The sequence below is a fragment of the Diadema setosum genome, chromosome 8 (assembly GCF_964275005.1).
Source record: "Diadema setosum chromosome 8, eeDiaSeto1, whole genome shotgun sequence".
Lineage (NCBI taxonomy): Eukaryota > Metazoa > Echinodermata > Echinoidea > Diadematoida > Diadematidae > Diadema > Diadema setosum.
The window spans coordinates 29,055,839-29,070,431 of record NC_092692.1 but is presented as its reverse complement, the minus strand read 5'-3'; the positions used below and the strand labels follow the sequence as shown (position 1 = coordinate 29,070,431).

At 42.8% G+C, this 14,593-nt stretch overlaps 1 protein-coding gene across 1 annotated transcript in view; it reads left to right on the top strand.

The window, feature by feature from the left end:
* Positions 1-11,917, top strand: part of LOC140231451 (dynein beta chain, ciliary) — a 60,990-nt gene extending 49,073 nt beyond the window's left edge. The window contains exons 55-66 of the mRNA XM_072311580.1: positions 377-735; positions 1,240-1,444; positions 2,104-2,409; positions 3,109-3,279; positions 3,857-3,979; positions 4,945-5,138; positions 5,523-5,799; positions 6,247-6,666; positions 7,084-7,203; positions 7,845-8,087; positions 8,671-8,853; positions 9,476-11,917. Of these exons, the coding sequence (XP_072167681.1) occupies positions 377-735; positions 1,240-1,444; positions 2,104-2,409; positions 3,109-3,279; positions 3,857-3,979; positions 4,945-5,138; positions 5,523-5,799; positions 6,247-6,666; positions 7,084-7,203; positions 7,845-8,087; positions 8,671-8,853; positions 9,476-10,093 (3,219 nt within the window). The 3' untranslated portion in view covers positions 10,094-11,917. The remainder of the gene's footprint in view (positions 1-376; positions 736-1,239; positions 1,445-2,103; positions 2,410-3,108; positions 3,280-3,856; positions 3,980-4,944; positions 5,139-5,522; positions 5,800-6,246; positions 6,667-7,083; positions 7,204-7,844; positions 8,088-8,670; positions 8,854-9,475) is intronic.
* The last annotated feature ends 2,676 nt before the right edge of the window (positions 11,918-14,593 follow it).

The window sequence follows — 14,593 nt, the reverse complement described above, 5'->3', positions numbered from 1 at the left end:
ATACCAAAGCCTCTTTTGTCCTGAGTTTTCCCTTATATGTCTCAGTTTAATTGACAGTTGCTCCTATCATGTGAAACACAGGTGTCAAATGTTTTGCTCAGGTTTCTGCAGGCTTGCCACTTGGGCAGAAATTATGGAAATCACAAAATTTGTTTTGGTCAAGACCAACACCGTATAAGGGAGAAGCACAAAGAATTGGGTATTTTGGGACAGTTACTGTCCTACTTTGTTTGTTCTGACTTCATAATTTTCATGAAAAGTAACTTTTGAGCTTGGCACTACAACAAGTATCAATTGAATGAAAGTGTAGGACCCAAGGGAGTGAATATTAATGTGATTTTATAAAACTGGTCCGATCTCGTCTTCCTTCCCCAAGAACCCCATCCCCATCACCGAGGGCCTGGACCCGCTCAGCCTCCTGACGGACGATGCCACCATCGCCGGCTGGAACAATGAGGGGCTGCCCAGCGACCGCATGTCCACCGAGAACGCCACCATCCTGTCCAGCTGCCAGCGCTGGCCGCTCATGATCGACCCCCAGCTGCAGGGCATCAAGTGGATCAAGATGAAGTATGGCGACGACCTCCGCGTGGTGCGGGTCGGCCAGCGCGGCTACCTGGACGTCATCGAGAACGCCATCTCGTCCGGCGACACCGTGCTGATTGAGAACCTCGAGGAGTCCATCGACCCCGTGCTGGATCCCGTCCTCGGGCGAAACACCATCAAGAAGGGCAGGTGGGTACAGTGGAACCTCTTTATATAGGGGTCAGAAATAACAACCCTCTTATGACAAATTGATTTCATAGGTCCCAATTCATAATACTTCTTTGTTTTGGTACCCTGATATAGTGAGAAATTTGATACGATAAGGAAATTGTTGTTGATAGGTCCTTGTTATAACAAGGTACCTTGTATCTAGCCCTGAAACACTATGCTGTTGATGCTTAAAGATATAGGACAGTTCACAAAAGGGGAATGATTGGACTTCCGAATAACTGTGATAGGTGAGCAAAAGATTTTGTTAGAGATGCATGCATGTGCCAACAAGACAGCAGTAAATTGATAGAGTAAAAGAAAGTCAGATTTGGTCATGAGCTTCAATACAACCACATAGAAACATCATTCCTGCTAGTCAGATAAACAAATTCGTCATCAGAGGAGTGATAAATAATTTCAAATCATATCATGAGTGATGAGTCAAATATCGCTACTTGCATCGCTTGCCTTGGCAACAAACAGGTACATCAAGATTGGCGACAAGGAGGTTGAATACAACCCGGAGTTCCGCCTGATCCTGCACACCAAGCTGGCGAACCCCCACTACAAGCCCGAGATGCAGGCCCAGACCACCCTCATCAACTTCACCGTCACCAGGGACGGCCTGGAAGACCAGCTACTGGCAAGTGTGGTGGCCCAGGAAAGACCTGACTTGGAGAAGCTCAAGGTACACTCATACATAGATCTCTACTTGTATCTCTTTTTATCCCCCTGTACTGGCCATCAATTACTCTTATCTGAGTGTTCGATGACTTTTCTTTTAGCATACGTAATACAGGGCTTGACACTAAATTTTTTTCTTAGGTGGCTGTGGCCCACTTGGGCCACCAAAATCTTTCAATTTTACGTTTTGGTGGCCTGAAATAGAAGGAAACGTAATTATTTTGAAACTCAGCTGTTCGATTGGGCCACCAAAAGATAACCTTTTTGAAAAGTTGGTGGCCTAAAATCAGTTTTTAGTAATGCCAGGCCTGCTTGTTACCTTCAGGAGCAAATTAGCTTCTCTCTTCTATTTGTGTAGAATTCTTTTGAGATCGTTTTATCTGTCCTCTAAATCACTGCATGATAAGAAATAAAAAAAGGGAAAGAGATCAAGAAAAGGACATTCTGTTGACAAAAAGGAATTATAGCTTGTGTGCTGCCTGATTTATTCATGAGGTCTTTGTCAGATAGCGTGAAATGAAGTATATTTATGTTACCTAATTAAACAGTCATTACGAGATGCTGATATCACAGTGTGAGCAATATATTTCAAAATACCATTTTTCCGATGTCTCTCGGATCCGGACGATGACACTTGCCCTTGACCTATGCCCCCTTTCTCAGTCTGACCTGACCAAGCAGCAGAACGACTTCAAGATCATCCTCAAGGAGCTGGAGGACAACCTGCTGTCCCGTCTCTCCTCGGCCGAGGGCAACTTCCTCGGTGATACTGCCCTCGTGGAGAACCTGGAGACCACCAAGCGGACGGCAGCCGACATCTCCGTCAAGGTGGAGGAGGCCAAGGTCACAGAGGTCAAGATCAACGAGGCCCGCGAGCTCTACCGCCCCGCCGCCGCCCGCGCCTCCCTCCTCTACTTCATCCTCAACGATCTGAACAAGATCAACAAGATCTATCAGTTCTCTCTGAAGGTGAGTGTCTGTAAGACGCCGGACTCTTTCTGGCATATGCTAAGCGTAATTGACCATGGAGATTCCTAATAGCTGAATCCTGATGCGTAGCATGAGTAGATATCAGTATTGTTGGATTTCTGAATAATTATATCATAGGTAGGAAGGTTGGGGTATGAAGATTTGGTTGATTGATAGAGAATGATGTGGTCATCTGCTGGGGTGTTTGTTTCTTTGGTACAAGTATATGTATTATTATCTGTATATATCACAGTTGTGTTGCTGTAGCAGTCTTAATCTGCCATTTCACTGTATTTCAGGGGGGTCTAATAAAAAAACAAAAAACAAACCAAAATCCACAAATCAATTCGATGGGACAAATCTGTGCAACACATATTACCACTAATTGTATGGGGCTACCTTTAAAAAGCCTGCATGATTCTCTTGTTATCAGACCAGTTATGTTTTCACTTTATATTCTGCAAATGAGAGTGCTGATACTGTGCTGTGCTGCCGTACATAATTATGCAAGGCTAGAGTCCCCTCTTCACACTCAAAATTTGGTATGCAGATGTCAATCTGGGGATGACAAAAAAACTGCAAAAAATGTTGCCAACAGGATAGCTTTGTCTGTGTGGAGTTGAGTCAGACTTTTGAAAGTTGTCTCTCGGCAGAGTGTGATAACCGTGCTGACATTAAATATGTCTGTTCATCATCCAGGCCTTCAACACAGTCTTCTCCCAGGCCATTGCCAGGGCAGAGGCCTCGGAGGACGTCAAGGAGCGAGTGCTGAACCTGATTGACTGCATCACCTACTCTGTCTTCGTCTACACCACCAGGGGTCTCTTTGAGGTGGACAAGCTCATCTTCACCTCCCAGGTGGCATTCCAGGTATGGACAGTGCAATCGTTATCCAGTATTAAAAAGAAACAAAACAAAACAAAAACAAAAACAAAACATTTGAAGCATTCCTTAAAAACTACCGGTTTCATCATGGTGGCTCCTGTAGAGTTTGAAGTTAACAGTAAAATTGATTCAAGCAAACATCAGTGTCAAGCGATCACAAGATGGGATTATGTACAAGGTAATGTTGACGAGACAAATTTAAGTGCAAGGGGCTAGTTTTCGTGAAGCAGATATCTTGTTACAAGAGTGCCCACAAATACCAAGTAAGCAGCAGATGATGACCAAAGCTAACAATGGTCTACTCTAACAAGAGTCAACCCAAACAACCCACAATTTTCAGGAGAAGCTTGGTCTTTATTTCTTAAGAAGTTTGATTTTTATTTTATTGGAAGTTTGATTTTCATTTCATGAGAAGTTTGGTCTTTATTTCATGAGAAATTCGATTCTCTATTTTACTGACTAGAAAATATCTGCCTTCTAAGAGATCGCCACAGTTTTATTATCAGTTGAATTGACCCCTAGAGTGACCAGTGTTACCATTATTTTCTCCTCCCTATGCTAGGTGCTCCTGATGAAGAAGGAGATCGCCCAGACCGAGCTGGACTTCTTGCTGCGTTTCCCGACACAGGTCGGTGTCACCAGCCCTGTGGACTTCTTATCCAACAACGCCTGGGGCGCCATCAAGGTAATGAATGGAGACTTTTCTGCTGCTTTTCCATCTCTTTTCTTCTTTGCCCCTCATCCCCCCTTTTTGTTTTTGTTTTTTCCAGATTTTTGACTCTCATTTTCTCCCTGGGTTCAGGAAGAGTAAAGAAAGCACTCTCCTTTTTCAAGTGAAAGTCCAACTAAATAAATTGATGGAGTGCACTTGGTGTAGATTCTGCAAAGACACTAAGCAAGTTTATCAGCAGCTTAGTCAAGGTCCATGTCTACTGCTGGAATGTCCAAAGTCATTTGGCTGATGCAAGGCATTTTTATCCCAGTTGGCTTCAGCTTGTCATGCTAATACTTGCTTGGAACAGAGCCCAGAAGACGTGGTCTCTTGATGCAGTTGAACTTGAGTAAATACTTGTATGGTATCAATTTTGTAATGATGCCCTTCGCAATGAAAAGGTGTTACCATTCATAGTACCACTGTCCATATTGCAGGGCTCCACACTAACTTTTTTATTTGGTGGCCCGATGGGGCCACCAAAATCATCAATTTCAAGTTTTTGGTGGCCCGAGAGAAAAATTTGATGGCCCCCCAAAAAACAATGAAAAACATTAAAATTCCAGCTTTTTTTTTTGATGAGTCTAATATTGAAGTTTTATCAGAGTCAGAATTGGAAGCTGGACATATCTACTCATAAATAAACCTTAACAAACTCGCAACACTCACTCTCAGGCACTCATTCAGTCCTTTTCCTTTAACTGCTGAATGGTAAGACTAAGTATAAATATTCATTGACAGGCACATGGGTTGCAACATCCTAACATAAATAAATGACACTTTTCAAAAAAATTTGGTGGCCCGACTTTCATTTTTGGTGGCCCCGGGCCACCGGGCCACCGTTAGTGTCGAGCCCTGCATATTGGCTTGTTTCAATGATGCATGGAATTTCAGTGCACATAAAATCTGGGTCTCTCTCTCTCTCTCTCACCATGCAGTCCCTGTCGTCCATGGAGGACTTCCGCAACCTGGACCGCGACATCGAGGGCTCCGCCAAGCGATGGAAGAAGTTTGTGGAGAGCGAGTGCCCGGAGAAGGAGAAGTTCCCCCAGGAGTGGAAGAACAAGTCGGCTCTCCAGAAGCTTTGCATGATGCGAGCCCTGCGTGCCGACCGTATGAGCTATGCTGTCAGGTGAGCATGGCCTTTCTATTCTCTTTATGCTCTCCTGTTGGAGATGGTATCGGCAGCTGCTGAATGAATGTTGATAATAATGTGAAAGTGGTGTTGATTGTTGATGATGATTATTATTCTAATGACAATCATAACCACCAAAATAATGAAAGTTGAGATATCGATCATAACCACCAAGATAGCGATGATGATGAGTGGTAATGATTATGCTGATCATCACCCCAACCAAGGTAATAATGATGATGAAGATGATGATGATGATGATGATGATGATGATGATGATGATGATGATGATGATGATAATGATGATGATGATGATAAAGATAGTGACTCAGGATGCCTGAAATGATGCCTTATGCCATGTTGTCCACTTTCATCCTCCAGAAACTTCATCGAGGAGAAGCTGGGCTCCAAGTATGTCGAGGGGCGCCAGGTGGAGTTTGCCAAGTCCTACGAGGAGACCGGGCCGGCCACGCCCGTCTTCTTCATCCTGTCACCGGGCGTCGACCCGCTGAAGGATGTGGAGGCCCTGGGCAAGAAGCTGGGCTTCACCTTCGACAACAACAACTTCCACAACGTGTCCCTGGGCCAGGGCCAGGAGATTGTGGCCGAGCAGAGCATGGACCTGGCTGCCAAGGAGGGCCACTGGGTCATCCTGCAGGTGAGTGGGGCTCGTCGCTGTTGGCAGTAGAGTCAGTTTCAGACCCTCTAAGCTCTTCACAATGTCTGGGTCTGGGACCAGTCTCAATGGGAAAGCTCTAAGAGTGGTGTCGTTTTAGCTTAGATTCAAAAGGCAGTGTGTTTGAGGAAGCCCTTGTGCTAAGTCTGTGCTGTTATTCTCTGTTTGGATGATTTTAATGAATCTTTGCATGTTTACAAGGGCTGTCTGATTGCCTATAATCTAAATCTCTTTTTGTGGAAATACTTTAACATCATGATGAGATGAACATTATGAAGTCACATTTGTTTCCAACCAAATGTAAGTATTACTACAAGTTCTGGGATGACAATATGCTCCATATGCTCAGCATGAACTTGTGTATGTTTGAATTCAGTGGTTTCCGCATCCATCGATCAATGTGCATGATTTCTCTCTGTCCTCCCATAGAACATTCACTTAGTGGCCAAGTGGCTGAGCACCCTAGAGAAGAAGCTGGAACAGTACAGCCTGGGCTCCCACGAGAACTACCGCGTCTACATGAGCGCCGAGCCGGCGGCCACGCCCGAGAGCCACATCATCCCACAGGGCATCCTCGAGTCCTCCATCAAGATCACCAACGAGCCGCCGACGGGCATGTTCGCCAACCTGCACAAGGCACTGTACAACTTCAACCAGGACACGCTGGAGATGTGCGCCCGCGAGGCCGAGTTCAAGGTCATCCTCTTCTCCCTCTGCTACTTCCACGCCGTCGTCTCGGAGCGGCAGAAGTTCGGCCCGCAGGGCTGGAACCGCTCCTACCCCTTCAACACGGGAGACCTCACCATCTCAGTCAATGTGCTCTACAACTACCTAGAGGCCAATGCCAAGGTATGACTGCTAGAAAGATAAAGGGATGGTCATAACAGTGCGTATCTTGTACACCAACAGGATGTTAGTTGTCAAATACACCTGATGCCCACTCTTGAGGCAGGAATTATGTTGTGATATCTAAAGTGAAGTGATTACAACAAGAGATACTTATTGCTTCTTCATTTACAAATTGTTTGGCTGGATTCAACACATTTCCCAGAATTTGGGAAAGCATTATACAATTATGCTACCTCTGTTTACCCATAAAAGGCTTTTAGGAATATGCTTCCAGCAGCATTCTGTCTTGCTGTCATTGTGATATGGTCTTATCATTTCTTAAGGCTGATTCTGTGTGCATATTCAATAATATTCAAATTATTTTAATACATACAAAATGCCACTGTTTTACCTCTTTTTGTCTTTCAAATACAACAGGTGCCGTGGCAAGATTTGCGATACCTGTTTGGTGAGATCATGTACGGCGGCCACATCACCGATGACTGGGACAGGAGACTGTGCCGCACCTATCTGGAGGAGTACATGGCCCCTGAAATGGTCAGTCTAGTGCCCCAGACCCCTACCCCTCCTCCTAATCTATGACCAGTGGTCAGTGGGTGTGTATTTTCTAGGCTGCTCAGAACCAACTTAGACATTACCAAGATAAGAAGGATCATCTCTATCTCTTTGCAGTGGGTAGCCTGGTGTCTGTGTTGCAAATTTATTTCAAGAAAGTGTGTACAAATTTATTTCAGGGAAGTTTAAACAAATCTATTTCTGGAAAGTGCTTACATATTATGTATTAACCAAAGCTGCTCAAGTTTGTGGCTTGTGTGTGATGCCCTTTATCACATTTCAAACTCGGGTGAAAAGTAAACTCTTACTCAGTAATTCTCCACCTGCTCTTTTCACTTTCAGATTGAGCAGAGAACATGTTTCTGTAAAGCCAGCCAATAGAGTACTGAAGTGATCATGTCACAGTCTTTTGTTATAGCTAGGGTTAGAACCAGGTGCGCACATAAACGCTTGGGTCAGGTGACATTGATAAGAACCAATTTCCATGGCAATGAATGGCTATAATGACATCACACTCTATATAATGTAAAGTCTACCCTGGCAGTAGTTCCCACATTTCTGTTGACATATGAAAGTAAACCTCTTCCTTCCCCATTTTTCTCCTCACTCGTCGTGGTGTATAGCTGGATGGCGAGCTGTACCTGGCACCCGGCTTCCCCGTCCCGCCCAACTCTGACTACAAGGGCTACCACCAGTACATCGATGAGATCCTGCCACCGGAGAGCCCCTACCTCTACGGGCTGCATCCCAATGCTGAGATCGGCTTCCTCACCACCGAGTCGGACAACCTCTTCAAGACGGTGCTGGAGCTGCAGCCCAGGGACACCGGCGGCGGAGGCGGCGGTGGCTCCAGCAGGGAGGAGAAGGTCAGTGTTTGACTCCTTTAAGATAAAAACACTGATATAGGTTGCGTCAAATGCCAGTGACATTAAGTAACGTGCAGAAAATCATTTTGTCTGAAGTCAGCTTTGATAATCTGCCTGATTTATTTCTAGGACAGTTGCTCAGATAGTGATTGGTTTGAGTCGAGTAAGCAATTGATCCAAGGTTACCAGTCATAGCTCAGTTTAGTAACACTGTTGCTTGACTCTCCATTTGAAATAGAAGGAAGATTTTGCCCTCCTGCAATTATCACTTCAAAAGAGACATACTTCTAGAACTTCTGATCATGGCCAACTTGCAACAAGGGATGACTTTAATTTCTCCCCTTACTTTCACATCATCTTTAAAGACCATTCAATGACTACACACCATCTCCCCCGATCTGTGCTAATTTCTATCGTGATTGAATGCCCACTGGATCTAACAGGAATAGTAAATAACTTACAGACAAGAGTGATGTGCTTCATTGATGCTTGGCTCTCATGCTTTACTCAGATGTCAACATTTTGGAGTTGATTCCTCGCCTCTATTCAATTTTTCAACTCCAATCTTTTCCCCCTCTTACAGATCAAAGGCCTGCTGGATGAGATAGTTGAGAAGCTCCCCGAGGAGTTCAACATGATGGAGATCATGGCCAAGGTGGAGGAGCGCACCCCGTACATCGTCGTCGCCTTCCAGGAGTGTGAGCGCATGAACATGCTAACGTCAGAGATCAGACGATCGCTGAAAGAACTCGACTTGGGACTCAAGGTGAGAGCTTAGGACTTACTCATAGGGCCAATGTCCATTCGGCCGGTTGTCCATCTTTATGTCGGTGGTGATGTCTACAAAAGTGCCTGTAATGCCCTATTATGCTTATGTATGATAATGCTGTTTGGATCAGGAGTACTCAATTGCTTGTAAGTTTCACTGTAAAAGTGGAAATATTTATGCATTTTACGCAACATGAAGCTAGTGCAAAATCAAAGTGCACAAAATTTTTGCTTGTATAGGCACTTTCATTCTATATCTTTGATTCCATGGAATTAAAAACATGCGAAATTCACCTTACTGGGCTGAGTGCAAAAGATTACTGCCGCAAACATTTCTACTTTTACAATATCACAATACAACATGCTCTGACACCATGGACATGCTTTCAGGCATAGGCTAAATGAAGGCATGGAGCCATATGCACCCCTGTTGGCTTCCCTCGGGTAGTTTGAAAGAAATTTGTGATCCACTTTGCTGTTATTTTGAGAAAACTTTCATCCGCTTATTTGTCTGTACCACGGTGCCTACTCGCTTCTTAGTAAAGAGTGAGATGTGGTCCGCTTCAAAGCAGTGTGCTGAAACTTACCTTCTGCCTACCTCCTCTGTCTTCTCCAACCAGGGTGAACTCACCATCACACCGGATATGGAAGACTTGAGCAACGCGTTGTTCCTGGACCAGATCCCGCCGACGTGGGTCAAGCGTGCCTACCCCAGTCTATACGGCCTGAGTGCCTGGTACACCGACCTGCTGATGCGCATCAAGGAGCTGGAGCAGTGGACGGCGGACTTCGCCCTGCCCAACGTGGTCTGGCTGGGCGGCTTCTTCAACCCGCAGAGCTTCCTCACTGCCATCATGCAGTCGATGGCGCGCAAGAACGAGTGGCCGCTGGACAAGATGTGCCTGCAGTGCGACGTGACCAAGAAGAACAAGGAGGACTTCAGCAGCGCGCCGCGTGAGGGCTCCTACGTCCACGGCCTCTTCATGGAGGGGGCCCGCTGGGACACGCAGACCGGCATGATCAACGAGGCCCGCCTCAAGGAGCTGACCCCTTCCATGCCCGTCATCTTCATCCGCGCCATCCCCGTGGACAAGCAGGACACCCGCAACATCTACGAGTGCCCCGTCTACAAGACCAAGCAGCGCGGGCCCACCTTCGTCTGGACCTTCAACCTCAAATCCAAGGAGAAGGCTGCCAAGTGGACCCTGGCCGGAGTGGCCCTACTCCTGCAGGTCTAAATGAACTCATGCAGGGTTTTCTGTTCCCTGCTTCGTGCTGACAAAAAGGCCATTGAGAGAAGATACATGTTTTCCTCTTTTAGTCATGGGGCGAAAGCCATGCAGTGTTATGTTGCTGTTATGCTGAATTGTGAAAATTTAGTTCTCACCTATGGTTTGAATTAATTTCATACTACTCTCTCTTTTCCATCCTTAATTGGAGCAGGAGTAATTGAGTGAAAGTGATGATGATATTATTGCCTCTATGCTGCACTCTTCATTGTTTTTTCCTTCCCTCTACACAACAGATATTCATGAATGCAGAAAAAAAGATAGTTGCAGATGTTTATTTTATGCCTACATTCTGGTGAAGAGTTTGGTCCATGACTGGGAGAGAAAAACAAAAACAAGTAGAGGTATGATTTTATGATTGAAAATGGTTGCTGAGATGTCAACATTCTTGTGAAGTACATCTGTGCAGTAGAAATTGGGGTATATATCATTTTCATGTGGATGCAATTTATCTCTGATGTGTCATGATGTGTATGCAAGACTACTGGTTCAAGCTCACTGTTTCAGTACAGCTTGCTGTGTCATGTTAAGAAAAATTGTGATGAGCACAGTCATAGAAAACATATATTGACATGGATACAGTGATAGTATTCATTCAAACATCTTGAATTGTTTGGGGGTATATTTATATTGCTTTTGCGACATACCAAATATGCAAATATTGAAGAAATTTAAAGAGAAATTTGCTGTCAGAATTAAACATAAGTATATAAAAATCCAATGAATTTATTGACCGAGTGTAAATATACAAACTTTTACGTGATGATTGGAGTTGAAATGAATGTGAGGAATTTCACCTTGAGGATCACTTGTTTTGAAGATTTGCTGTTTTGCTCTTGCATGATATGACAACTTTTTTGAAGTGTCTAAACAAAGAAGAAAATAGATATTGAATATGCCACATGAGAAGCAATGCATGCATGTAGAGCCTTTGTATGTACAATACAAGTGTTCTTAAATCCGTCCCACAGTTTAACTGTAACACAGTTGCCACAAACTGACATTTTGTAAACAATGTTGATATTATATATAGATATATAAATGAATGTGTGTGTTTAAAGTATTAGAAACAGCCAGTGTATTCTGTTTTTTGTTTTGTGTATTTCACTAAGTTGTGAACATTTTGAAAAGATGTTAGAGGAAATTGTATTTATTTGCTATGTGCATTGTCATTTCAGTGATTTTCACTTCCATTGCTGTAGAAATGGCAACATGTAATACTTTCTGAATGTGATGACTTATCAAATGGTCCCTTAGACCTCAAACTCACAAACATTTACATATCTAAGGTATACAGTTAATCTGAGATCATCATTAGTAATGTTCTTTGAAGTGAGATTCAATGCATAATTCGGCATGCAATCCTAAATTGCCCATTCTTCCAGGCATACAATAATCGCCAATGATCGATTAATAGATCTCTTTTCGTCTTTCACAAAATCTGAAATTGCCGTACAACGTTACTATGATGTCTGTATCTGAACGTCTTCTTTGTAAATGTTGCCTTGATATTCAGGGGAAATGAACTCTTTGATTCCATTTACATGAGATTAAGCACAAGAAGAGTGTGTACTGTGGACACATGAAGGCTCAAAGCCCACCAAGAATTCACCCGTTTCTTTCACAAATACCAAGTTGCCAGTGGTGTAATTTAAGATGCGATGTGATGTGTGTGTGAATGTTTGTGTGTGGATGTGTGACAATATTGAAATTCACTGTTTTGACAAAGTGTATTTTTGGCACAAAGCGAATAAAAGTTCTTCTCCTGTACAACGTTTTTATTGAGTCTTATTGATGTCGCTACAATTCTGTTCAAGTGACCGTTGCACTGTCGATGTCCACTCCTAATAAGGGAGTTCACGGGTGTGATTTGCGCATGTGCAAAACAAAGGTCAATTGAGACTGTCTGTGTATTAATTTTTTGTCACTGACTTTAAAATGAATAGAATCCTTGGGCAACTGGGAATCTGAATTATGTCATGACAATGTATGTGTTTTAGACTGAATTAGAACGTACAGGTGTAAGTAATTCGTTCATCAACATCACTGATTAGCAAAATCTCTCCATGCATTTCGTGGGCATTGATTTAATACAAGATGCCATGGTTCAACAAGGAATTCTTCATCAGAACACATGTCCATGTTGTTTGAGAGTCTGTGGTGTAGGGGTCAAATGAGACATGCGCTAACCGTGAACTCCCTTATAGTCAGGTGTTGTGAAGTGAAATGTTCAGTGATATGTAGGAAAACATCTTTATCATGTAAGGTGATTTTTCACATCTTTTATACCAAACGCGGAATGGATCACATATACAAGTAGACTGCAAGATACAAGTGGGTTGTTATTTCTTGAGATAAATATGGGGTAATCCAATGTTTTGAATACACAAATTTTGGTGATCGGTTTAAAACTACTCAACCTCAAAAGTACAGTTTATAGGTGGCAGAGTACCCAAATGGTAGACGTGTCCTAACAGAAGGCATGTGCTTACATCTGTGTGTATGCGTGCGTTTTTGGTATGTGTGTGAGCTTACGTGAATGCACTTGCGTACCTGTGTGTGGGAATGTTTGTGTGTATCTGAGCATTTGTCAAAGTGTGTCAACTTTAACCCTTCAGCACAGTGTTTTTTCTTTGTTGTTATGTAATGCCAACCTTCATCCACTTACAGGGATAGTACAGAATTGGTGGAGATGAGGATTGGGCTTTTAACTTTTTGTGAGATACCAAGAAATCACTTATTAAATACATGTAGTACAGAGCATGCCATCCTAAGAGGAATTCAAAGTTTATTAGATGAATGGCTGAGACAGACAAAAACAAAGTAAAACAAAGTAATCGTAATAAAAGTTGGATCGCACCTTTTATTAGGATAGCTCTGTTTTGGATATCTCGGCCATTTCAATGCCAATGTGTATTCATCAAATAAACATTGAATTCTATTTGGAATCACATGCTCTTTCATATTTCATAAGAGCTTTCTGATTATCTCACCAAAAATGTTAGAAACATCAAGTTAGGTCTCAACCAAAACTATACAATCCCTTTAAGAATGCTCTATTTCACATAATGAAATGAGCCAGTTCAAGAAACAACTAGAAATGTCGCTTTGGCGACTGGTATGCCTCCGCCATAATGCATGATTTTCCCAATAGGTCTAGATAGTACATGTGGACAATGTGTGATTACATTTTCACAAAATTGGCAAAATATTGAAATTACAAGTTTGTCACAAATGTGTTGAATGTTCACCTTCCTTGACCTAGGTTTAATTGGATGAATAGGAGAGCATGTATCTAGGGATTTAAGGACTTTAACTCGACTTTGACCCATTCATACATTTAGGCATTGAGTAATTTTCAAGGTACAGGTGTGGAGAAAAAGTGCAATTTCTGAATTGAATAGTAAATTGTTACCATTTTCATCTGGCCCTTGACCCTAAAATTCATAAGATAATCACTTTCAGGTAGAATATGCATAATATGTACTAAGTTTCAAGATAACTTGAGCCACTTCTGAGATATGGAGGAAAAAGTTAGTTCAGCACTTGCACTTGATCTTTGACCTTTGAGGCAAAAAAAGAAGAAAAAAAAAAAACTTTCCAGAGAATTTCTATTAGGTACGTTACACATGTATGCATACACCAAGTGTAAAAAAAAAATAACCCTGCTGGCATTGCATGATAGGAGGGAAATAGTAAAATTTTGAAGTGTTGCACTTGACCTTTGACCCCTGACCTTTGACCCCATGAACCCTACATTCTCTAGATAATCACTTCCAGTACAGTATATGTATATACTATGTTCCATGAAGATACCTTGAACAATTTTCCAAGGTATGGAGAAAAAAAAGAAGTTTTAATATTTTTACTTGACCTTTTGACCTTTGACCTCATGACCCAAACTTTCACCTGAGAATCTTAATTGGGTAATACATGTATGCACTAAGTTTCAAGAAAATATCTTCAGGCATTCAATAGATATGGTGGAAATAGTGAAGTTTTATGTATTTGATCCTGACCTTTTGACCTTTGACCTTTGACCTCATGACCCAAACTTTCACTAGAGAATCTTAATTGGGTAATACATGTATACACTAAGTTTCAAGAAAATATCTTCAGGCATTAAATAGATATGGTGGAAATAGTGAAATTTTATGTATTTGACCTTGACCTTTTGACCTTTGACCTTGAGCATGTGCACCCAAAAGTTGATAGGCACAACTTCACCCCCTAACATGCCAAGTTTCATTAGGATACCTCAACAGGTTTTGATAGTTACCTTGTCCACAAAATTCATTACGGAAGGACGGACGGACGGACGGACGGACCGACAACCCGAAAACATAATGCCTCCGGCACCACTTCGTGGCGGAGGCATAAAAACACACCCACCTCCCCACATGGAGGTCCCACACAAGCACACATACACTCACACCTACACGTTTAGAT